This window comes from Callithrix jacchus, chromosome 8, assembly GCF_049354715.1.
Source record: "Callithrix jacchus isolate 240 chromosome 8, calJac240_pri, whole genome shotgun sequence".
Taxonomy (NCBI): Eukaryota; Metazoa; Chordata; class Mammalia; order Primates; family Cebidae; genus Callithrix; species Callithrix jacchus.
In genome coordinates this window covers 96780765-96807021 of record NC_133509.1, presented here as the reverse complement: position 1 = coordinate 96807021, position 26257 = coordinate 96780765, and the positions used below count along the sequence as shown (strand labels likewise).

Below are 26257 nucleotides of genomic sequence, written 5' to 3'. Positions count from 1 at the left end.
AGAGCTGGGAGAACAAACTCACACTTACCAGGTGCTCGGTTAACAGCGAGGTTTCGGAAATGGCTGCCTTTGATCATTTCCACGGATAATCGCCCCGTTGTGGCATTGTACGAGAGCCCCACCAACAGCTCTGGCGCCCCTCCATGAGACAGTGACTGCGTGGATGAAGTACTATCACTGTGAGAAACCGCAGATGGGCTGAGCGGAGACCCTCCACTCTGGAGGGGAAGAACAACAAAGAATCCATTGGCCCACACTGCACTACTCTCTTTCAGAGAAAGCCGATATTATGTTTGGTGAAATTGTGACCCAATCCCCAACGACTGCCAAAGATGACTAAGGGTGCACTCAGTGTGAATTACAATGCGCCCAGGGAGCACAGTCATGGATGAGATCCCTGCATTAGGAGCTGACATATTTGTTTCAAGAGCTGTCTCCATTCAAAAGACAAAACGGACAAAGACGTTATTACTAGTGTAAATCAAACCGTCTAAGATACACAGAGAGCTAATAATACATTTAATATAGACTCAAATTCCCTCCTGTGTAATCTGTGCTTGGATGTTTCTAAGGAACCCCTCCACTCCAGGCCTGAGGTTTGTTTCTGTTCTCTGCAGCTCCTTGATGAATGCAGCAATACAGGACATACTGTGTCTAAACTATGAAAGAAATGACCACTGGACGTCTACCCCCACATAGAACATTTGGCTCCTAGCTCTGCTTGAGGCTGTTAAGTATATGCCAGGTGCCAAATTTTGCCTTTTAAAGAAATAAGTTACATTACAAATGAGTACTTTCACAACTGTTTGAGAAAAAAGCCAACGCATGGTTGTGGATCTCAGCGACTTGACAGGCACCAAGTGAGCCCAGGAGAACGTGAGCTTTCCATCATGTTTATTCATGGGTACACTTCTCCTGAGCACTACCCTTCCCCACCTGGCACGGGCACGTCAGGAGGAGGAGAGCAAAACTGAGCAGGACACTGATTGTCACTCGAGGCATGGGGGTAGGAATCAGCCCTGAAACACCACCTCCTCCACCAGAAACAAGGGCATTAGACTCGGCTTAAGCCTTTCTTCTCAATGTCTGAAATCATTTCTTCGAACTTCTGACCAGAAACTCAATAATTAGAACCAATAAAAGCAATCAAATATTCTGCCCATCTGCAGCAAAGTATCCTGTTTACCAAACCACAGACATGTCTGCAGACCACCCCCACATGCCCCCCAGGCTTTTATGGAACACAATTTGTACATGGCAGGGCTAGGTGATTGTGATAGATGCCTTATACAGCCTGCTGTCTGGAAGATAAAAATTCAACCATGAAATATTTGCTTACTTTCAAGTGAGACTCACTCCCACTCCTGTGCTTCTGTAAAAGCTTCCCACTGTGGCACCTGTCACTCACTGCTTGCTTCTCCCATTAGATTCTGAATCTGTATAAATCTGAGTCCCTGGTACATCACCTAATGCCTGGCACATAACTATGCTCACCAAATAACTGGTGAATGAAAGATTTTCACCTGCAAAGTTATTTTACACTAGCTCATTTTCCCCATTCAACTCTGTGCCACCAGCACACAGCACAGGGCCTGGCAAGGAGAAATATGGGTGTGATCATCCCCATTCCCAAGCTCTATCATGCTCTATCTTCTGACTTCCTGTGCATTCTGTTCTCCATCATTTTAAATGTGCTTTATTTGGATATTAAGAAAAAAGGGCACAGATGAGACATCATCTGGCTCATGCTTTAAAAGGCTCATTCTGCTCCCATGTCCAGAAGAGTCCATAGACACAAAAGCAGAAGTGGAAAGACCACCGCTGAGCGGCTATTTCAGTAATCCAGCCGAGAGCCAGGATCTGGTTATACCTGAAGATACAGCCAATAGGATTTCAGGTGGAAAACAGAAAAGTCACAGATGCCTTCTAAGATTTTTGACCCTAGCAATTGGAAGAATGAAACTGCCTTTAAGCAAGATGGGGAAGACTGCAGGTGGAATAGATTTAGGGAGGCAAAAATCAGGATTTCAAGCTTGAAGATGTTAACTTTGAGACATCATTAGGCATTGAAGCAGACGGATCTGCCATCAGTACTCTCCGGCCTTTCTGGCTCCTTAGCTCTTCCTCAGACATGACAACCCCCCAACCTCCACACCCTGACTGCTTGCATGTGCTGTTCCCTCATCTGAAACCCTCATCTTCCACGTCACCAGCCTTGCTCCCTCGATGCCATGAGTTCCGGCATCTGACAGTTCCTTCATCACCATCTCGAAGAAACTGTCTCTGACCCTCTAAACAAGCAGCAGCCTGTCGCTCTCCTTTCCTACTTGGCCACCACTAGACTGCAAGCTCTCCAAGGACAGAGGCACCGCCTGCTTAGTTCTTTCCTGTATCCACTTTGCCTCTACCATAACTAACAGTAAACATCTCTGAATGAATGAATGATTGGCCCCCAAGCCTCGATGGCTCCCTGATCTTTTGATATGGTTTTCTAAAAGGAGATCTGCGTGCTAAATGACATATAACCCACAGCAGTAGTGGGCTGCTCATCCTGTAGACATGCAAATTATGACACCTTTCCTTGAAACCCTGAGGCAAGCAGGGAAATGGGGTATGTGGGAAGAGTATAGTAATATAAATCACAGATTTCAGAAGCAGCTGGAGTTCCGGGCTGCTATCCCAGTCTGCCCCAGCATACCTGTTAAGAACCTTGCCCAGAAAGTCCCATCTCTGAGATTCATGATGCAAACTAGGGGCAAGAGAATGGATCGCTTATCCACAAACCAGAAGGCCAAGCCACCTTCCCAGTTTTTTTCCATGCCCTCTACTACATTGCTGCCATCTTGTCCTTAAATGGACAGGGCATTTATCCATCAGGTTATCAGGAAGGCAGGCATGAAAGACCCATTGTACCATGAAGTGCAAATCATGGCTTACAAGGGTGAGGAGAGCCAAATGGAAACTTAAATTAAAGTCTCTGAATTCATAGACTGAATGTACTAAATCAAGGGCTGACAACCCTAGGTCTTCTAACACATCACATCATTAGCAGCACCACTTAACATACTCACGCTTATATTACTTCTTGGCTCCAGAACCAGAGTCACTTTCATTTCCCCTTCTGGGTGCAGGTGGCTGAGATAGAACAGCTTCTCTCCCATCATTCTCTCTCGGGTCATCTTACGGGCAGCGTACAGGCGGAAGCGGACAGCACAGGCGGCCACATCTCTGGGCTCCAGCTTGGCGAAGGTGACCTTCTCCTTGAAGACGGGGTTGGGCCCTCTCTGTATGTTTGTCCTGCCCCTCTGTTTCTTACCAGGCAGCAGCACTACATGAACTTGCCAGGAGTTGACACCACTTCGGTCCTTATCTGGGAGGCCCTGTGCTCTCACAATGGTCACTGTGAGCTTCTGGCTGGCAGCTCTATATTCAAAGACGACATCTAGGTCACCACACTTTGAGATGGGCACTGAGACCCCGGATGGCACCTGCAAATGGGTCCTGTCGTGTTCCTGTTGCAGGCCGAAGAAACAATTAGAAATGGAAATGATGATACCCAATTACACTTTGGCCCACTGGTGCCCCATTGTGCTCCTTCAGAATCCCTGCTTTCTGACTGCCAGTGTATTCCCTCTATATCAGATAGGTCTGTTTATTGGTCTATCCCTGCATTAAACTGTGAATTCTTTGACGGCACAGTGCCTAGCATATGGTGCGCCTTCCTGGGTGTTTTTGGAATGGATAACTAAAGCTTTTATATTTTGCAAAGTGTTTTCATATATACTGCTTCTCAAAAAGCACAATTGCCCAGGATCATTGAAACCAACTGAGATGCTAAATCTAAAAGTAAGTCAAAAGGCAATTGTCCATAGGCAACTTTTCCTTGTGTCTCCAAATACAGGTGGTCGAGCCTGAGCCTGTTCTCTACAGGCAAGAGCGTTCTACAGACAGGAATACTGATGGCGGTCTCAGGAAGGTGATACTTGAGTATATTTTCAATCTATATGGGAGAAAAGGCTTGGGGCTGAGATTCTCAAACTTTAATGTAGACCTGAATCATCTGAGGATTCTGATTCAGTAGGTCTGGTGTGGAGCTTGAGATTCTGCCATTTCTGGGATGTGTGCAAAAGATGTTGTTGCTGCTAGCCTCGGCTCTCCCTTTGAGCAGCAAGGGTTTAGGAGGACACGTCTGCAGCCCTTTAGTAAACGGCAACATTGAGCCTGGAGCCAGCACACCTAGATTAAAATCATAACTCTACCACTGACTAGCTCTTTCACCCTGGTCAAAGAGACCATCCTCTCTGTGTATTCTAGCTTTAAAATGCACATTAATGTGCCTACTTGCTAGTGTGTTGTTGTGAGGTTTTAATTGATGTGAAAATCAGATCACACTCAATAAATATCTATTCCCACCACTCGACTGGTGCTACCAATTCTCAAACACACATCTCTCTATATGAAATGTCACCCTTGGGCAGCAATTTACTTGCAGCCACTCAGATCTGATGACCTTCCTGGGAAAACTGAGCTGAACTACATTTATTATAATGAACCACCTGACCAACAAATTATAAATAATGTCAATAATAATTCTGTTTTTCCTCTGAAGGCAGGATCCTTACCTGTAACCAAACCTTGAACTGATTCTTATTGCAAATCAGTTCTTATTTATGCAATTGAATACCAGACCTTGCTAATTTAGAGATCTCCTCATTTCAAAATCATAACAAAATGCCTCAAAATGTGTATCCATCAGTGAAACTTCCCCACAAAGTCCAGGTGAAAGTTCACAGTTCTTAGGTTCATATATCCTGAGGAAGCCCAGGCCTACCGGTTACTAGCTCAATGACACTGGGCAAGTTATTTAATTCTTTCCATGTTCTATTTTCCTCAATTGTAAAATGGAGATGGAACTTTCTGTGTAGGGATGTTGTAAGAAGTAGAGGACTTGACAGATAGTAGACATCTAATAAATACTCTTTTCTTTTAAAATTCAAATTAGCCGACAAGAAAATTTAGATTTCTTTTAAAATAAGGGAAACTTCTTATATCTTTCCCTCTGAGCATGCAATCATGCGTGAGTGTTTCTATTCAGAGGTACTTAGTTTAAAGTGATAAAAGTGGTTGCTATAGAGACTTTTGAATACAACAGACTAGTATATATACATATATATATATATTAGAAGCAAGTCTCCAAGGATTTAGGCCAACTCAAAAATCAAGTCAGAATCTTCTCTGAAACTCCCTTGTCTCTTCCTAAAACTCCCATCTATTTTAGCCTACTCTTGATCATCTCTGTATTGCACATCTGGCCATAAGTAATAATAGCCAACATCTACTAAGCCATTTTCTTATGCCAAGTACCATATCAAATCCTATATAGACTATAAAAACTGGCTCTCATATACTTCAGATCTTCTTGGCCTTACCCCATGTTCCATCTTCCCCTAAGGCACAGCTTATCTGGGCTCTAAGTAGTTTCAGCCTTGAACAACTCAATAAAGTCTTACCTTCTATGCATACAATATAATTCTCATCTCTTATCATTGGTCCCTCTGCCAACACCAAGGCTTAGACAGCTGCAGAATCCTGCTTGACACCAATGTATGTAAAGTCTACTTTTGGCCCCATGGTCAAATTTCTTATCAGTTCATACAGCTTCTTGGAGTGTGGTCACACGAGATCAAGTAATAAGCCATACTGAGTGGTGCCAATTCCACTGTGTGCTCTCATACTGGATCTCCCTTCTTTCCTGCCTTACTTACCTTGTCGCCTACTTTTGTTCCCTGGGGTTGCACTCCCAAAGTAGGGAACAAAGCCTTTACTTACACTCAGCTTTTCTGAGAAACGCAACTAAGAAACATTATCTTTTTGAATATTTAAATTAATATAATGAGGTATTTAATATTCTCATTTTTATGGAGGAGGAAACTAAAGCTTAGAAAGACTAAACAACTAACACACTCTCTTCTTCAAGCCCAGATCATATTCCCAGACAAGATTATCCAGGACTCATTCCCTGGCAGTTTGAGTCCTGGGCCTGCCTTAACTAGTATTCAATACTCAAAATCCTAAACCTGATTTTGAACCAGAAGATCTCCTTTCTTCTCCCCCAAACCTTTAGGCATAATTATTTACATATATACATTGAGCGCACAAGATGAAGAGGGGAGAAGATGGAAGGTGGGGGTTGGAATCACACTCTCTGTGATTTTCACATCCTTTTAGGCCCCTGCTCTTAATGTTAGTTAATAGCTCTTAGTTTTGTCAACTTCAATGCCAAGATAAAAATATTTTAGTGAATGAGGAGCTCTCTCCACTTATGCATCAGGCTATCTCTTCAGATAAATGCTCACTCCACCTGCAGGTTTCTGGAGGGGCCTGGGCAGAGTTCCTGACTGTCCTAAGAACTCCTCTGAATAAGGCACAGCTCTGGCCAGTCCAAGCTGTGGCCCATGAAAACTGGGGTTTGTGGCCCCTCCCTGGGTTGATTTGAGAAAAAATTTGTGAATGTTGGTATTTTCAAAGCAATTAATTATTTCGACACACTTTACCTCTCACTAGGCAACTGAAGGAGCTCCTCATGTGGGTACTGTTAATACCACTAATCCATCTGACCTTCCTGCAAGGTAAAAATCTCTTCATTCTTATCCCCATTTGGCAGATTTTAATTAACTTCTCAAGGCCAACCAATTAATCAGTGGAAAGCAGAGATGAAAAGTGGGACACCTGTCTCCCTGTGTGCTCAAAATCACCAGCCACACTCCCATCGTCTTTCCTGCCAAGTCCTGGGTCTGCAGGAAAAAGCCAAAGGCCTTTTTGCCAGCAGAGAAGAGCAGAGCTCGAAAATCCATCAGCTTAACAGGTAGTCACACTGCACGACCGGTTTCCTTCTGAGACAAAATAAATGATTCCTTGAGCTCTAATATCCTGGACTTTTCTTTAAGATGAGAATACTTGTGTCAAGTTGTCAAAACCAATGTAGGTTTAAAGATTTTCTGTCAAATTGAAAGCCTTTCTGTTTTAGTAAGATAGTGTTGATGTCATCTGCGTGGCCTAAAGTAAACAGACCTACAATATGCTCCCGATGCCAGATACACAGGGGAAGACAGAGTTCTCAATACAGCTAAGAGGCAAATAAATCAATTCTTAAAAGGCAAGCTGAGCCTGCAAAGCAGGCAGTTACGGGAACTGCGTCCATGTTGGATTTGAAGTTCTACTGTAGGAGCACCAAATTACAATTTTTTCCTCAAAATAGACAGGAAGTTGAATGGAGCACACAGAGATGTCTGGGTATTTTTGGAGTCTGAGAACATTTAGCACCCACTGTACCGAGTCTTCTATTAAAGCTCCAGCAGGCAGGTAAATGGGAGGTGACCTAGAGAAGGCACTTCTAAGCCTCATGGCACAATCATCAAAGGAGACAGAGCATCACTAGGCAGGCAAAGTGTTTGGTCTGTTTTGTTTTTGAGTGAGAGAGTCAAAGTATGTTTTAAATGTTAGTGTGTGGGATTTGACATGGCGCAGTAGTAAACTAATGGGTAAGCAGAGTTTTTTTCTTTTTTCAAACATTTATAAAGTTAATGGCCTTGGGTGCCTCTATATGAAGGGCTCCTTTTTCATAAGCCACAAACCACATATGTGAGCTACCATGTCTGGTCCTCAGCACCAGGGGCACGGATGTGCATGCACACCCCTCCTTACACACTACCTGTATTCACCAACGTGTTAGCCATAAGGCTTGGAAACAGGATTTTTGTTACTCTTTTTTTTCACCTTGAGCATTTAATGTATGTGACATTCCAAGTCCTAATTAGAGATTCCTCCTGTTTATTTTCTCAAACAGATGCTAATAAAATCCATTCACCTTCCCAAATTCCTTCCCCTATCCCTGCAAATTATATTAAAGGCTTATATATGTATGTGACTTATCTCATCAAAATTAATTTCAAATTAGGTATTAAACACCATTCCTTAATGCCTTCCAGTGTCACAGAATCATGATAGGAGTGATCTCTCTAATGGAAAAATAACTGTAAAGGCCCGTAAAATGAAACAATTTTGTAAAATCCTTATCACAGTGCCTGGCATACACTAACTGCTCAGTACATGGTAGCTACTACCATCATCAGCTCCAGTCATATCTCTGGATTGATTGTTAGGTTTATTCTGGACTAAGCTTTACTTGAAAAAGAACTTTGGAAGTATCTTTTTTCAGAGATTTACTCCAAAAAGCAATGTCAATGGCCAGAGGGCCATTAGTGATTAATGCTATCTCCCAGGCCTTCAATTAAATTCAAAGCTAACAAATATATTCACACTGCAAGATCCACAGCATCACACCTTGCATAATTTCACTTGGAAGTTCATTTCATTTTAGTTCAATTTTCAAATAGTTTTCATATTCCAATAATCATAATTTGAGATTTGGGGTAAATAAAAATATACTTCACTTAAAGCATGAAGTAAATAAGCCAGTCACCTTAAAGAACTGGAAATTTCATTATTTAAAATTAAGCCTGTAAAAAGCCTTTATATAAAATAAAAGCCTGGCTGTTCCTGAATCCATTCCGTGACCATTCTTATTCTTCTTTACTTTTTTTTCCACCACTTTCCCCTTTTTTTTTTCATTTTGAGAGAAATTAATGATTCTTTCATTGACATGCATGGGATTTTGGTCATCTAAAAAAAATTATTTCAGCTAAAGGTAATGCTTCCTTTCTGGAATTTTTTTTTTTTTTTTTTTTTTTTTTTTTAGTGAGATGAGTACAAAGGAGAGTGGGAAGAGGGCGAATCAATGAAAGAATGAAAAACAAATAACTTGCCTCTGGACTCCACATGGAGGAGCTGTCAGTGGCATAGGAATCTTCAAATCCCCGGCTATTAAAAGCTGTCTCCATCTCCAAGCTACCCTCCGTGGATTGGCGCCTGAGGCTTTGGATCACATTGGACTCTGGGTGAGATGTGCCATGGTGCTTGGCATCCCCCCTCTCACAGGGGGACTGTGAGTGAGCAGGGATGTGGTCATCTTCACCATAGGAGACATTCTCAGAATAACTCCGTTGGCTGGCTCCATCCAAATCTAAATTTGCAATAAGAAAACTATTTCAAATGCATTATTTTTAACACCTTTTTACCTAGAGAAATTGAGCAATTGCAGTCACAACAATCGAGACTGCAAAACAGAACCCATACTAATAACACGTGCAGAAACATAATATCTATACAGTAACATAATATCCATATAGTATATCCATACCGTATATCCATGCAGTGAAGAAACTTGATCCATAAAATGAAAAAGAACATTATCTCATTATATGGGGTATCAGAAGGTTTAATACTTTTTACATGAGTGTAGATAATGTGTATTTATGTCAAAAGGATAAATTAGACACAGCACTTTGCTGGAGCTAATGACCACAAGACTTCTACAATGGATCTAGAAAGCAAAAAGTCATCTGATTTGGAGATCATATGGTCTCCTGACTCTACCATGCTTCCTTTTCTCTTCAGTGTCTACTATGTCATCCTCTGCTCAAAAAGCTTCAGTGACCCTACCAAGTAAAAGGTTCTCTCTCTCCTTGATCCATGGTCTTGGATTGATATGATCTGAGTTTAAATCCTCTCTCTGCCTTAAGAACTTGGACAATATTCAAATTCTCTGAATCTTTGCTTCTTTATCTAAAAAATGATAAAAGCCATCAGAGGGTCACTGTGAACACATGAAATAATATTCACCTGGCAGCCAGCAGGCCTTTCATAAATATTAGCCTACTTATCTGCCTGGCCTGAACTGGCCTCATCCAACCCATCCAACCTCATTTTCCACTGCTTCCCAAGTGACCATTGCCTTATTCCTCTGGTCTCACTAGTTTATGAAAATGCTAGCTGTGTATTTCTGCTCACAGTGCCCTCCCAGTGTCCTTTCCTCCCTGTCCATACAAAGTGCCACCAACTCCTGAGCCTTCCCTGCCTCCTTCAGCCTTCACTTTTCTGTCTCAGCACCCCTCACCCCCATTCATCCCTTTCCACTTCCTACATGTCAAGGTTGTCCTCACATGGTCAGGAAAACCTGGCAGAGTCTTCCTGAGAAATAGCTGCCCCCAGTATTTGCCCCCCACACCCAAAGAGCAGCTGAGGATCTCTTATCTCTTTGGTCTCTTTTCTCCTCCAGCAGCCCCCATCTCAAGATGAAAGGAAATTGCAGATTTAGACAGGACAAGGGAGTTAGATGGCAGAGTCTATGTCATAAAGCTCTTACATGTACACTGTATGGTAGGAACTGTTTTCCCTCATTAGCATTATTCATCCACTATTAATAGAATGTAAGCTCCTAGACAGTACTAAGCCACATACATCTACTGCATAGTCTTTATCTGCCAGTGGGTTATCACTAAACCTTGAGAGAACCTTAAAGTCTAGGTAGATAACAAATATTTACAGCAGCCAGGTATGCAGCAATATGAGTGGTGGCAACAGGGGTTTACTAGAGTACATGACCCATGTATAGCAAGCATTCAAACTTTAAAAATATATTATCAACCAGACCATATAAAAACATCTTCAGGGCTGGGTGCGGTGGCTCACGCCTGTAATCCCAGCACTTTGGGAGGCCGAGGCGGGTGGATCACGAGGTCAACAGATCCAGACCATCCTGCTCATCATGGTGAAACCCTGTCTCTACTAAAAATACAAAAAATTAGCTGGGCACGGTGGCGCGTGCCTGTAATCCCAGCTACTCAGGAGGCTGAGGCAGGAGAATTGCCTGAACCCAGGAGGCGGAGGTTGCGGTGAGAGCTGAGATCGTGCCATTGCACTCCAGCCTGGGTAACAAGAGCGAAACTCCGTCTCAAAAAAAAAAAAAAAACATCAGGCAGATCCTCAGAGCAGAACTTCAGACTCCTGATTCGGGGTTTTGCAAAATCACAGCAGGCCATTGAGAAAGTCCCCTATCTGCCTTGTTATCCTTAATTATTCAGTTCAGACCCCTTGGAAACACTCTCATAGGCTATCACAAAATTTTTACATCCAGACTTATTTGGGAAACATACTAAAAACAGGCCACACAAAATGACAGAACAAGAAAAAATCCACATGCAAAAACCTACAACACAAAGCAGAATTTTCTTCTAAGTCTCTAATTAGCACACCCACTCCTCACATATACGAACAGTAAAATGTCCTATTAAACAGTGGGTCATCCACCAACATGTGTAGAGCCCAGCAGGATTTCAGCACAAAATTTTACTTTGCCAAGAAATTACCCCCATAAAATTGTCTCAGGACTTTAACACCTACGGTGATAATACTAAGATCAGTAATAAGGGAATTTTCAAAAGTTACATTAAGCCTTGAAAAGCTATTCATAACTGAAAAACATAAGAACGATATTAATGTAACAAACCATCTTCCATGACAGACAAGCAAGGAATGAATTAGAGAAGCAAATCTGGGGTACAAGTCAAGTCGCGAGGAGGAGGAAAGGGAAAGGTGATTCACCTTTCCATAAAGCAGTCTTCCCGTGCCTTTAGATTGAAGAAGATCATGTCACCTTCAATGCACACACAAGAGTAATTGCCTGTTGTCAGAGAAATGTATCCTGGCTTCTTAGAAATTATAGGCCATAACTATGTCACATCAACCAAATTTATTTTAACAGATAGTCCACTTGCTTAGTCCATATCCCACGTTGATGGAATAAAACCCTATTATTCAGATACTTTTTTCATACTCCCAAACCTGTCTCCCCAGTCACCACCCAGATACAAAGACTTCTGCTTACCATCTGTGGCGGTAAGTTTTGTGTGTCACTTGGCTAGACTATAGGTGCCAATTAGTCAATCAAACACTAAATCTAGGTATTGCTGTGAAGGTATTTCATAAATGTGATTAAAGCCTAAAATCAGTTGACTTTAAGTAAAGGAGATTATCCTACGTAAGCAGTCAGTTGAAAAACCTTAAGAGAAACCCTGGAGAAGAAATTCAACCTAAGAAATACAGCTTTAGTTCATGCCTGAGAGCTTCAGCCTACCTTTCCCAACAACCTGTCCTGCAAATTTGGGGGCTTTGTATTTCTGTTACCTAGCCAGCCACCAACTTCAAACCAATTCTTTGCAATGAATCTCTTAGGGACACATACACACAGACACACAGACAGACAGACAGACACACACACACACACACACACCCCTGCATGTGCATGTGTTTGTATGTACATGTACAGTATGTACATATACGCATGTAATCCTGCTGGTTCTATTTCTCTGATTGAACCACGACAGATATACCATCTCAGACAAAACTAAGTACATGTTCTGGAGATAACTGAGCTGGTTTTGATGATACCAGCGTGGTAATATCTAGCTTGTAGGAAATATCCTCAGAATAACTATTCCATAAGCAAAAATAAGGTTACCGTTAAAAAAAAGAAAAGAAGCCCCAGTAAACGGACTATTATTCTGCATGCCTAAAGACCTCACAGGCAGGCCTCCAATCCAGACCACTTAGACCAAAAACCCTCTTTAACATTGTCAGGAATGCAGTGACAATTAGCGTGCAATAACACTAAATCAGACACACAGGACAAAAGAGAACCTGCCTGGAATATGGTTCTAAATGGCCTCACCATGGAATCTAGAATGGGGGACCGCACTTAAGATGAAATATGAGACAACCTACCAATAGCTCATTCATGCTTCAGATTTTACTCAGATCTGGCCTTTTAATTTCTGGTCCAGCACTTTTGAATGTATTTTTAAAGTGGAAGAACTGTTTCTACAACTAAATTTGATCACACAAAACAAAGTTTACAGTGGAATAAAATAGCTAAATAGAGAATAGGCACACCAAAAAATTGCCAGTATTCCTCTCTGGGGTATATGCTTAATCTTTTCATTACGTTTTACCACTGAAAAAAAACCCACTGATATAAATGAACAGAAAGAAATCAAGCAATAAAAACCGTGTTAACATTTCCATGGCATTTGGTAACCTAAAATTTGGCCTGTGGCTATTTCTATGAAAACCTTGCTGATTTTCTTCAAAATCTACAGGTACTTCATTCAATGTAGTAGATTTTTTTCCTCTTTAACCTTTTCTATCAGCATCTGTCTAAAATTCAGAATGACCAGTTAGGACAAGAGATAATTTGTTGCTCATTCCAGGAAGGATAGGGTCAGAATGGTTGTCAGAACTCTCAGAACATCAGCCATTTGTGTAAATCAGAAGCCAGACACTTGGGCTTTTGGGAAATGGGGCCATTAGCTTTAGGATTAAACAAGCTCTTCTCAGGGAATCAACAGCTATTAACTTTCATTAGCTAACATTTGCCCTCTCAATGGAGAGAAAGGAATGCTGTGATGTAACATCAGAGAAAGAGAAAAGCCAAGAGAGGGGGTGGGGAAATGACAGTGTCAGCGCCCACTGAGGTTGTGGTTTGGTTATATAAGCCCTTTATTTATTAATTTACCTTGGGCTAAAAAGAATGGCAATAAAAGACATTATGTTGGCTTACGTCGGTAAGTCAAACTACATGACAAATAGCAAGTTATTCCTACTGAAAATTTGGGCTCTTTTTGGTAATTCTACCTTTTTAATCCTTTATTCTGTCTGCTAGTCCTGTGCTCATCCTCAAATCAAAATTTCTTCTCTTTTATCTTCTCTCAATGTGTGCACCCTCATTTCTCTCTGCCTGGGTTTGAAAACATGGACCATCTATTGCTATGCCCCCATTTGACTGAGCACATTCCCAAAAGGAAAGAAAGAAGGGTTAGAGAGCTCAGGTAACTGAGACCAGGTCATGAAGGTGGATGGCATAACATTTTCTCTTGCCTTTTTTTTTTTTTTTAACCAAATACACTTCACAGACCATTCCCTGTTACAAAGGCTGTGTCTACTCAGGGCTCCAGGCATAAAAGAGTCAGACAGATACCTTGACCTTTGCTTGGGAAAGCACAAAGGAATAGCATACTGTTCTGTTTGCATCCTCTCTCCAGGTTACTTTGGGTCTATGTTAGGGAGGAACAAGGCCCTGTAACAAGGTCTGCCCACCATCCCGAGCTGGCCACCCTACTTTTGAGTATCCCCTCCCCTTTGTGAAGGGTAAACTCCAGATGACGATGCTGGAGAATGACAGAAGACTCTCTGCTTACCCAGTAATTCTCATGCAGGTGGGTGTGTCAGAAACTACAAAGACTGAGGGTAAGGATTCAGGGGCATGTGGTGTTTGAAAAAGGTTATTTAACATTATTACACTGCATATTTTTTATTTGGCAGATGAAAATACCTATTCCTTTCATAATATAAACTAATTAGAAGAAAAGCTTCAAAATATCTTCTGGAGTTATATAGACATATGGAAAACTTATTGTATGATTCTAAATGGGATAAATGGCACAGACTCTCAATGTCAGTGGACAGGTATGTGAAAATTTTGTATTTATCAAAAGGAAACAAGATTTGATAAAGCTCAATAAATACCATTCTACATTTAGGAAGAAGTGGCCAGTACAGAAGAAAGGGCTCCCACAAACTAGTATCAAGATGTGTTCTCTTCTCATCCATTCTGTCTCTCAACCTCCGGCATGGCAGTGCCCTTGGGAGGTTTAAAGCAGCCCCTTTGCTCCATCCCACGTGCTGCATCCTGTCTCATTTTCTTCTCCTCTCTGGATTCTCAGACACAGAGTGCGGAGGATGACTAACTCAGATGCACTCTTACCATTGGTCATCCCTGGTCTAGAGAAAGGGTGTGAGGCAAAGGATACCTTCGCAGGCAGACACTTCCGTGCCATCTTCTTCGTGCATCGACAGCAAACGGCTGAATTTCGGTTTCTGCTCCAATCCTGTCTGCTTTCCTTTCTCAGATGTCACTGAACGGAAACTCTGGGACTGGGACACGGAAATCTCAAATTGTTTGATCACCTCCTCATCACTGTCAGAAGATGTGGACAGCTCTTCATCATCACCAAAGCTGTTGACTGGAAGTAACCAAGAGCCATGAGTCTCCTGTGTGGCCTATGTGCCTGAATACAGAGGTAGACTCTCCAGGGAAACAGAAGAGAAGAACATGGACAATGAGTTTGAATGAAGGCACGCTAGAACTGGATAGAAAAAAGTTTAAAACACTTTGCAACACAAATTTGAGTCCAAAGAAAAGAATGCTCATGAAGTAAGTAGAAATACAGTGTATATATATATATATATATCCCAAGAGAAATCATTGGGACACCCATAATCATCATAACAAGCCCTCATGTTGAGCCAGGAAGCCCTGCTGATTTGTAATGTTCCTGAAATGTGTTCATATCTGGAAACAGAACGTGTATCAGCTCATTTGCCTTCTATGCAGTTCTAGTCAATGATCTCAGGACATATGCTCTTCATCTCATCTCATTTGTTAAAACACACGTAGCTAATCCCCACTTTGGAGAAGAAATATCTACACCATGATTTTCCAAAACCTTTCTAGTTTTGAAAAGAGACTCTACCAGCCACAGTGGCTCACTGAAATCCCAGCACTTTGGGAGCTAAGGTGTGCGAATCACTTGGATCAGAAGTTCCAGACCAGCCTGGACAACATGGGGAAACCCTGTCTCTACAAAAAATACAAAAATTAGCCAGGCACAGTGTCAGGTGTCTGTAACCCCAGCTACTCGGAAGGCTGAGGCAGGAAAATCGCTTGAACTCAGGAAGTGGAGGTGACAGTGAGCTGGGTTTGCACCACTGTACTCCAGCCTCAGTGACAGAGTGAGACTCCATCTCAAAAAAAGAAAAAGAGACTCATTGTGTGTGTGTGTGTGTGTGTGCACGCGCGCGCACGTGCGCGTGTGTGTAACTCATTTAGAAATTTTCTCAGCATCAACAACCCAAATATCCCTTGAATTACTGGTTTTTAAAAATAAGTTGTATTTTATATATATTTGAGGTTTATAACATGATGGTATGGGATACATACAGATAATAAAATGGTTCCTATAGTGAAGCAAATTAACCTATCTATCACCTCACATAGTTACTTTTTGGTGAAACAATAGCAGCTGAAATCTACTTATGCAACCAAAGTCCCTAATGAAATAGTTTTGTTAACTATAATCCACATCTTATAGGTTAGATCTGTAGACTTGTTCATCTTGCAAATTTGCTTTGTATACTTTGACGTGCATCCCTATTCCTGGCCCCTACCCCTTGGTAACAGTTTTATTCTGTTTCTGTATATTTGACCTTTTCTTTTTTTTTTTTAGATTACACACACAAGCAAAATCATGCAATATGTCTCTTTCTGTGTCTGGCTTATTTTATTTAGCATAATGTTCTCCTGTTCCATCCATGTTAGGGCAAATGGAAGATCTATTTTTTAAATTTTTTTTTCATTGTAAATATAAAAATCTCCTTCCTTTCTAAGGCATATTTATGTACCGCAATTTCTTCATCCATTCGTCCATTGACAGACACTGAGGTTGTTTTCACATTTTGGCTAATGTGAATAATGCTGCAGTAAATGTGCGAGTGCAGGTATCTTCACAAGGGGTGATTTTACCTCCCTTAGGCATATACCCAGAAGATAGACTTCTGGATCATATGGTAGCATATTGTTCATTTCTCTTCTCTCTTTTCTTTGAGACAGAGTCTCACTCTGTCACCCAGGCTGGAGTGCAGTGGCGCGATCTCAGCTCACTGCAACCTCCGCCTCCTGGGTTCAGGCAATTCTCCTGCCTCAGCCTCCCAAGTAGCTGGGATTACAGGTGTGCGCCACCATGCCCAGCTAATTTTTTGTATTTTTAGTAGAGACGGGGTTTCACCATGGTGACCAAGATGGTCTTGATCTCTTGACCTCCTGATCCACCCGCCTCGGCCTCCCAAGTTTTTTTTTTTTTTTTTCCGATTTTAGTAAGACAGTTTTACCATGTTGGCCAGGCTAGTCTCAAACTCCTGACTTCAGGTGATCCACCTGCCTTGGTCTCCCAAAGTGCTGGGATTATGGGCATGAACCAACGTGCCCAGTCTATTGTTAATTTACTTAGGAACCTCTATAGTGCTTTCTATAACAGCTGCAACAGTGTACATTCCCATCAACAGTGGGCTAGAGTTCCCTTTTCTCCATACCCTCACCAACACATGTCATCTTTTGTCTTTTTGCTAATACCCCCCTAATGAAACACCTTTGAATTATTCACTTTCCCCACACCCTCGATACACCAGCACACTGGCCTCTTTCAGTTTCTCCAACAGGCCGAGGCTGTGCCTGCTGTCGAGCTCTCTGACTTTGTTGTTCCTTCTGCCTCCCCGAGTGTTTGCATGTCTGGCTCCTTCACATTGCAGGTCTCAGCCTGACTGGCACTTCATTGTACAGTCCTCCCTGAACATTCTCCCTTAAGCAGCTGTCTTCATAGCACTAAGCTTCATTCAGTTCTCTGTTCTCCCCTATAACCTCCATGAAAATAAGGATATTACTTATTTTGTTAACTGATGTCTCTTAAGATGTAAAACAATGCCTGTTGCACAGTTAGTAGTTCCTAAACACTTGTTAAATATTGAATGAATTGGTGAATACCCGGTGTTCTAAGCTTGAGTGTGTATGCATGTGTGTGTGCGCGCACACACACACACGTTCCCTGTGCTTGGAATACTCTTCTCCAGCCCCTATATAGACTAATCAGAAATCTAATTCATCACTGAGGTCTCAACCTAGACATCACTTCTTCCAGAAAGTCCTTCCCTGACCTCTTACATCAGGTTAAGGGCTCCTTGCATGTGCTGTAAAACAATTTTCTGTTCTCTCTTGTCAGTGCTCCCTCCCATGCCAGGCAGCATTACCTATCTAACTACAAATTACCACACCTAACCTGCACATACCATGCAGGTGAGGAGCACATCAGACTCCCCACCTTTGTATCCAGGCCCTGTCTCCAGGCCAGGCACACAGCAGACTACTCTATAAATATTTGCTAAATGTGAATTGGAAACTATAAATAATGGGGAATAATTTTTTAATCATTTTATATGCCAAAGTCTCATAGTGATTCCAGAAAAGAATATAATTGTTCATTCACAAATGGGTCCTGAAGATGACTTCTAAATCAGAAGCCAGGAAGGAATAAAAAGCCATATTTCAAGTGAAAGAAAATACTTTTCAACAACAGCCTGGTCAAAACACATATTCTCTGGCTTGTCTAAAAGCTGACATTCCTGAGGTTCTTTAAAAGACTAGCAATAACATACTTACTGAGTGCTCGTTATGTGCCAGGCACTGTCATAAGTGCCTTACACACAAAACCGCTACAATTATTTCCATTTTTCCAAGTAAGACAATTGAGGCAGAGAGAAGTACACAGCTGGCAGAAGATCACACTGCCAATAAAGAGCAGAACCAATTTCTGATTCAAAGAAGCCAGTCTCTAGCACCCATACTTCTAATCATAGTGCTGGAGAATCAGAGAGAGGTGGTGGAAAGAACTCTCACTCTGTGTACTCAAATCAACTAGAGGACCGCCTGTGGCCAAGTCTCTTAATCTCTTTTATGCCTTGTTTTTGAATCATTTTAAAGGTCTAGAAAGCTCTTTTCTAGCTCTAAAATTCTCCAACTTTAAACTTCCTGCTGGACACGCATCAACATTCAATTTGTTTTCACTGATCTTCTCTTTTATGGAGCAGCTTCTCCAAGAATGTAAGAGTACATCTTTGTCATCTCACTTAATTCTACTGGCTGCATCTAGCACCACAGTAGGACCTGAAAACCTAAGTGTCAGAAGAGACTAGATTTCCCAGCATTACTCCAATAAGCTATTCAAATACTACCCCACCAGAAAACAACCATAATGAGCAGTCTCTTCATGCCTCCATGTGCTGGGCATAGCACTCTAGGGTGGGATGGATCACTGCCTATAAGAGAGATCCAGGGACACCAGGAACAAAATGGAACTACTTTTACCTTTAGAGTACAGGACCAGCTAAGTACCTGGGGAGATACATGCACGTGAGGAGTGTTTGGATTAGACATCAATCGGAGTGCTTTCCAACTCTGAGATTCCATTTTAATTTATATTTCTAGGCCAATAAAATTTAAGTATTCATAAGTCATCCATTTCAAATGAGTTAGCCAATGCACGAATATTTCTCCATCTATAAAATTAATAATTGCAACTAATATATTAATAGATGGTCCTTGATTTTTTTCCAGTGAGCCACTAATCATCCACAGAGCAAAAATTCTCCTTGCCTGATATAATAATCATACAGTAGTTGTAACATTTCCCATATACTAAATATACATGCCAGCTACCTTCTTGGGACTTTGCATCTATCTATTCCATGAAGTAGGAATTATAATTCTGATCATGAAGTAGGAATCATAATTCTGATTATATAAATAGTAAAAAAAAAGGCAGAGAAAAGTAACTTGTCATAAGGCAACAAATTTCAGAAATTACCAAAGTTGGGACTTGAGCATAGCATCGATGTCCCTAACCACTGTGCATATCAACAGATTTCATTGCATTAGGAAGCTAGAGCCCTATCTAGCTTACTCTTCATAGTAAGGTTTTACAGGGGGCTCTCCTGCTTCCACCCTGAAACTTGCCAAGAGTCTGTTTTCTTTGTGATGGATGAAGGAAGAGCAGAGCAGTGAGAAGGGCAGTAGTAGTGTGGATGTGAGTGCATAGAGGCTTATTGCTCCTTGCGGGCTTATAAATACATCTGCACGTGCTATTCTAAGTCTCACTCCCCAAGGACCTCAGGGAATTCTCAGTCTAAAAAAGAAACCTGCGATGTCTTCCAAAGGCCACTGAGCAGCAATTGAAGTCAATGGTGGCACTGTTACAGGAATAAAAGCAATCCTTTATGTAGCATTTATCACATGCCAGGCATTGTTCTACTGCCCTGACATGTGTTAACTTATTTACCCCTCACAACAACCCAGGGAAGTAGGTACTATTATTATCCTCAGACTATGAATGAAGAAACTAAGGCACAATGAGGTTAGTAACTTGCCATAGTCATAACAGTCTATAAGCAGTGGGCCAAGATTCAAACCCAAGCTGTCTTGCTCCAAAGTCCATGTTATTAATAGTCCATTATGCTCCCTCTACCATCTGTTTCCCCGTGGAAAAAACTTAAATTCTGGACAAAATGGATGCAACTATGTTTTATCACCGGGAAAATAAAATCACATATGTTGGGCTGGAAAAGATTTTCATGAGCATCTATTCCCTCTATTTCACATAGAAAAACCAAAGGCAAAAAGGTGAAGTGATTTGCCCATCATCATATCAAACCAGGACCAATCTAAAGTCCCCATGTTCTCAGTCAACGATTTTTCCATAGCATTTTCCAATCTCTCCCCAGTAGGTCTTTTCTTCTAATTTAAATTTTGGTTCTTGTCTATTTGCAAGATCACAGCTACTTGCCTTTTAATATATTTACGTTAACAACTACATAGTTGATGTGCGGTACATTTAACTTAATCTTTGAAAATCACAAGGTCTCATCTAAGTTGTGACACTTATTTCAGCAATAAAATAGTATTTTCTGAAGCATCACGTAAATACCAGGTTCAAATCCCTTTCAAGCTAAGTACCAAGGAAATATTACAGTAGAAATTTTTATGAAAATCTTTACCTCTTCATCCAATTAACCTGCTAATATAACACAGAAAAAGTTACACAATTATTGTAAATGTGGATACACCCTGAAGCTGAAAGACTGTTTATTTCATTCAATCACAGAATTCAGACAGATTTCAGATACTATCTAAACTTCTGCCACCAAAGAGAAGCCCAATTCTCCTGCAATCTTTCTGATACATGTACTCCAGCTTCATCCCTTTATTAAGACACAATCAAGGTGTTACTGTGGGCTTCTGGCACTGGCAGGCAGAGAGGTATCTAAAAATGACCCATTAATATCAAGTTCCTACTGCAATGAAGCCAGAGCGTTCCTCTCTCTGATTTTTAACCATGTTTTTCCTAATTTAAGGAGTGGCAGAGGAAATTCCATCTTCATCTTCCAAAGACACAGGATAGTGGGATCTCAGTATGACAGAAACTGGCTTTTGGGTATAGTATCAGCCATGACTATAGTGATCAAGAACGCAGAATGTGGAGCCAAGTTGACAGAGTTTAAAACTGGGATATTACATTTGCGAGTCTGGGGCCTAAGCGAGTTTCTTTAATCTCTCTAAACTTCAGGGTCCTCATGTTGATATCCCTTACCTCTTAAAATTGTTGAGAGGACTAAATGAGATAAGCCACATAAAGGCACTTAGCATAGGTCTGGCATATGATATACTTCTTAAATGTTTAACTACGATTGTTATGCTCATCATCTTCATCAGCCTCCCCCATCATGTCATTGCCCTTTGTGGAAATCCTTTTCTCCAGCCTGGCATTTATATGTGAAGGAAAGCATTGTGTCCTCTCCCAGGGTCTGACTTTGAGAATTCACCATTAGGGTTGTTGCAGTGGAAGGGTGGAAAAAACAAGGACTAGGGCAGGAGGAGATTAAGCCGATAGTGTGGGTTGTACTTCCCACCTTACCTTACAATCCTTCCTCCCAAGCCTGGAGGTGGAGAGCTCTGTAGGAGCTAACAACACTGCCTGGAAGTGGGAAGTGCCCAACACCTGCTCATTTTGTTGCTTCTTTTAAAGAAACAAAATTACCAACTGGCGATGCAAAGAGAGGATTTTTTTGAGCCTGTCTGCTGCTACTTTACAGATGGAGGAAAAAAATTATAAATGATCAGAGCAGCTCCAAGCTTATTAATTCCTTCTCTCCCACATAGGAGCAATTAGGTGGAGGCAGGTACTGCTCAAGTCTCATATAGACAGGGAGTAGAGACAGGCAGGGGTAGGTTGTGCTCAGTGGTGCGGTACCTGCGTGCTACTTTCAGCTACAATTTCAGGAAATCCCCTAGATACGAGATTTCTCCAATATCCAGAGCAAATGGCTGCCCATGTTGGTTGGATAAGGATAGAAATAAGGATAAGAAAACGCAGAAGGAAGATCAAAGATGACAACCGCCCACATTAGACCCTAGGGAAAATGGCCACATTTCTAAAAGCACAATCTGGCCATTCCTGGACTCAAACAGGTTGGGAAAAGAGTTTTATAAATTACCTAGTCTTGATTTTTTTTTCTGACTATTCCCTGAGGAAGTCTAAGGTTTCCCAAAGGAGCTTCAATGCCAAGGCAGATGTGGAGGTGTGTAGGGGATGCAGTGTACAGGTTAGGCTCTTCACCTTTTTCCATCTGAGCTATTTTGTTTTAATATGCTTTACATTTTTATAGTATTATGCTGGGGGGAGAAGGAAGAGTCTTTCTGGCACATTTATTAAGTTTAAAAACATTGATATAAACCAACTCCTTCATTCTGCCTCATCCCCCCTCAAACAGAGAAACTAAGGCTGAGACTACTTTAGACTTGGGTGTCATCAAGCAGCTAGTAAGTGGCAGAAAAAAGATCAACATCTGGGCCTCCTACAAACAACTGATTTGTCACCCAAACCTTCTATGAGATGTTTTGACAACTCCATATGAACAGAGAGATGGCACTTTGTAATAGTTAAATGTGAGTGAGTCAAGTGGAAAATCTTCCATTACAATTAGTAACATATAAAGCACTATACTAGGAAACAAGTTACAATATTGAAAATTCCAGATCTGATAATGGCAGAGTGATTCAAACTAACCCGTCTACAAGTGAAAATTACAAATTCACGACAACATTTTTTAAGCCAACTATCTGAAGGCATGGTGAGCAAGAGCAGGCAGAAATTGGCAGAGATCCAATTTCTGAAAGAAAGGAACATAGACACATACATATATATATTCTACTGATTTTTTAATTGCTCTAGCAGCTACTGAGAAAGAGGTGTTAAAATCTCTAACTTTTATTTTGAAATTTTATTTCTTCTTTTAGTTTATTACTTTTTCCTTCATGTATTTTGAAGCCCTTATTAGGTGTATACACACTTATAATTTTGTGTCTTCTTGATGAATTGACCACTTTGTCACTATAAATTATACTTGTTTATTTTTTCTAATACTCCTTGTCTTGAAGTCTTTGTCTGATATTAACATAACTGCACTAGCTTCCTTATGCTTACAGTTTGCATAACTCTTATTTTTAATTCTTTCATTTTCAACTTGTCTGTGTTTATATTTAATGTATGCTTCTTCTAGCTAAAATATAGTTGGGTCTTGCTTTTTTCAATTGGACAATCTGTACTTTCCAGTGCGATATTTATTTAATTTGCATTTAATGTATGAACATTGTCGGGTTTAGGTATGTCATTTTGCTGTTTTCAATTTGTTGCATTTATTTTTCATCTTCGGTTGCTCTTACTACTTTATGTGTATGTTAATAACCTATTTGCTTAGAATTCAATTTTAATTTGTCTACTACGTTCTTTGGCTATACCTATTTACATTTTCTTCTGCCGACGGTTGTGCTAGGGATTGTGTTCTAAGTGAATCACAGCCTATTTTTAACACAGTGTTATATCGATTTACAAAATGTATATGTTGCATTATACAATATTATACACTTTACAATGATTTGTACTTTGCAACAATATAAACAATTTATTTATACTCTCCTTTGTGTTATTGTTATCTCACATTTAACTTCACACTTTATCAACCCCACAATACAATACACCTTTTATTATCTGTACCTTGACATATAGTTAATCATAATGATGTGTACTTGAAAAGAGTGTTCTGCAGTTTTTAGACACAGAGTTCAATAAATATCAAATAATACCAATCTCTACACAACTCTTACAGAAAGAAAGAATACTTCTCAACCCATTTTATGAGGCCAGTATAATCCTAATTAAACACCTTTTAACAAAGACATCACAAGTATAGAAAATCATATACCAATATCTCTTATAATTATAGTTATAAAAATTCCTCAGCAATATTTTAAAAAATGAAATCCAATAATGTAATTAAAGGATTATATATTATGACCACATAAGTTTTATCCTAAAACTGCAAGGTTGGTTTATGGTACTAAAATTGATGTAATTCACCAAATTAAGACAATAAAAAAGAAAAACAAAATAATCATCTCAACACCTACAAAAAACAATGCTTTTTTTGTGAGAATTTGTCAATTTCTGATAAAAAAAAATAAAACAAAACAAAACATTTCAGCATACTAGGGATATTTCTCAATCTTGAAAGAAAAGGAATGTACGGATCTACTAAAACCCTATAGCTAAAATCAACTATGAGAACTACTTAGTGAATTTGGAAAGGTCATTATATAAGAATCAATTCTATTTTTATATTCCAGTAACAAATCGCAAATGAAATTTTTTAAAAGTTCCATTTAGAAAGGGCATCAAAATGCACCAACACTTAGAAATAAATTTAACAAAAGACATTCAAAACTCTCACAGTAAAAGCAATAAAAATTACTGAGAGAAAACAGAAGACTCAATATTAAGATGCTAATTTCCCTCAACCAGTATAATGATTTAATGCAATCCAAACAAAAACCCAAATAGATACTTTTTTTTTGTCAGATTTGACAAGTAGATTCTAAAGTGCTTAAGAAAACATAAAGGACCTAGAATAGTCAAAATTATTTTTAAGAACAAAGTAGGGGGACCAACATATCTGATTTTAAGACTTGTTACATAGCTACATTAAATAATGACAACTTGCTATTGGCAAAAGGATAGATCAATAAATCAATGAAGCAGAATCAAGTGTCCAGAAATAGCACCACAGAAATATGTTCTATTATTTTTTCCCAATAGTGGCAACTATTCAATAGGGAAAATTAAAGTCTCCTCAAAAACTGATGCTTGAGCATATGGGTATCTATAGGGCAAAAGGAACATCAACCCTCCTCTCTCACATTGATCATGTGTGTGTGTGTATGTTTACACATATACACATATATATGATTTTGATTAATTTATACCTGTATATACACACACACATATATATAAATTAATCATAAATCTAATTTTAAGACTTCAAACTATAGAAAGCCCAGGGAAAAATTTCAGAGTAATCTTTATAACCCTAGAATATACAAAAGCATGAGCCATACCAGAAAAAATACTGCTAGGTTGGACTTCATCAAAATTAAAAACTTTTTCTCTTTGAATAATATCATTAACAAAAAGGCAAACCATAGACAGAGGGAAAATAAAGGACTTCTATATGGAACATATAAAGACCCTTTACAACCCATAAATAACACAACCAACAAAATAAAAAACTCCAGACACTTCATAAATTAATGTGTCCAAATGGCCTATAAACAAATGAAAGATGTCCCACATCAGTAATCATCAGGGTAAGATATAGTAAAACCATATGTGATATTGATAAATTGGGGCCGATTAAAAAAAATTGTTTTTTAATTTTTATTTTAAGTTCAGGGATACATGTGCAGGTTTGTTACATAGGTAAACTTGTGTCATGGGGATTATTTTATCACCCAGATATGAAGCCTAGTACCCACTGATTATTTTTCCTGATCCTCTCCCTCTCCCACCCTCCATCCTCTCAAGGTTCCCAGCGTGTGTTGTTCCCCTCTACATGTCCATGTGCTCTCATCATTTAGCTCCTACTTATAAGTAAGAACATGCAGTATTTAATTTTCTGTTCCTGTGTTAGTTTGCTAAGGATAATGGCCTCCAGCTCCATCCATATTCCTGGTGAAAATGTAAAAATGATAAAAATCCTTTTGAACACTGTTTGGTAGTTTCTTAAGAATTTAGGCCGGGCGTGGTGGCTCACCCCAGTAATCCCAGCACTTTGGGAAGCCAAGGCAGGCAGATCACCTAAGGTCAGAGATTGAAACAAGCCTGGCCAACATGGTGAAAACCCATCTCTACTAAAAATACAAAAATTAGCTGGGCATGGTGGTGCACACCTATAATCCCAGCTACTTGGAAGGCTGAAACAGAAGAATCACTTGAACCCAAAAGGCAGAGGTTGCAGTGAGTCAAGATTGTACCACTACACTCCAGCCTGGGTCACAGAGCAAGACTCCATCTCAAAAAAACAATAACAATAATTTAAACAACCTTTGGCCATATAACCCAGCCACCCTACTCCCAGATATTTTTCCAAGAAAAACAAAGACACATGTTCACACAAAGACTTATACATGTTCATAGAAGCTTCATGTGTAATAGTCAAAATCTGGAAGCATCCCAAAAGTCTAGAAACATATGAACAGATACACAAATTGTGGTATATCAATACAATAGAATACTACACAAAAATCAAA

General features: G+C 40.1%; 1 protein-coding gene across 16 annotated transcripts in view; it reads right to left on the bottom strand.

Annotated features, from left to right (window-relative positions):
• Positions 1-26257, bottom strand: part of SYT16 (synaptotagmin 16) — a 294214-nt gene that overhangs the window by 21104 nt on the left and 246853 nt on the right. For 11 of the 16 annotated variants that reach the window (XM_035260675.3, XM_035260678.3, XM_078335072.1 and 8 more), the window contains 4 exons: positions 14766-14978; positions 8826-9082; positions 3072-3512; positions 29-218 (listed from right to left, as the gene is read on the bottom strand). In XM_035260675.3, the coding sequence (XP_035116566.2) occupies positions 29-218; positions 3072-3512; positions 8826-9082; positions 14766-14978 (1101 nt within the window). The remainder of the gene's footprint in view (positions 1-28; positions 219-3071; positions 3513-8825; positions 9083-14765; positions 14979-26257) is intronic. The other 5 variants (XM_078335076.1, XM_078335077.1, XM_078335075.1 and 2 more) reach the window with 2 other exon arrangements.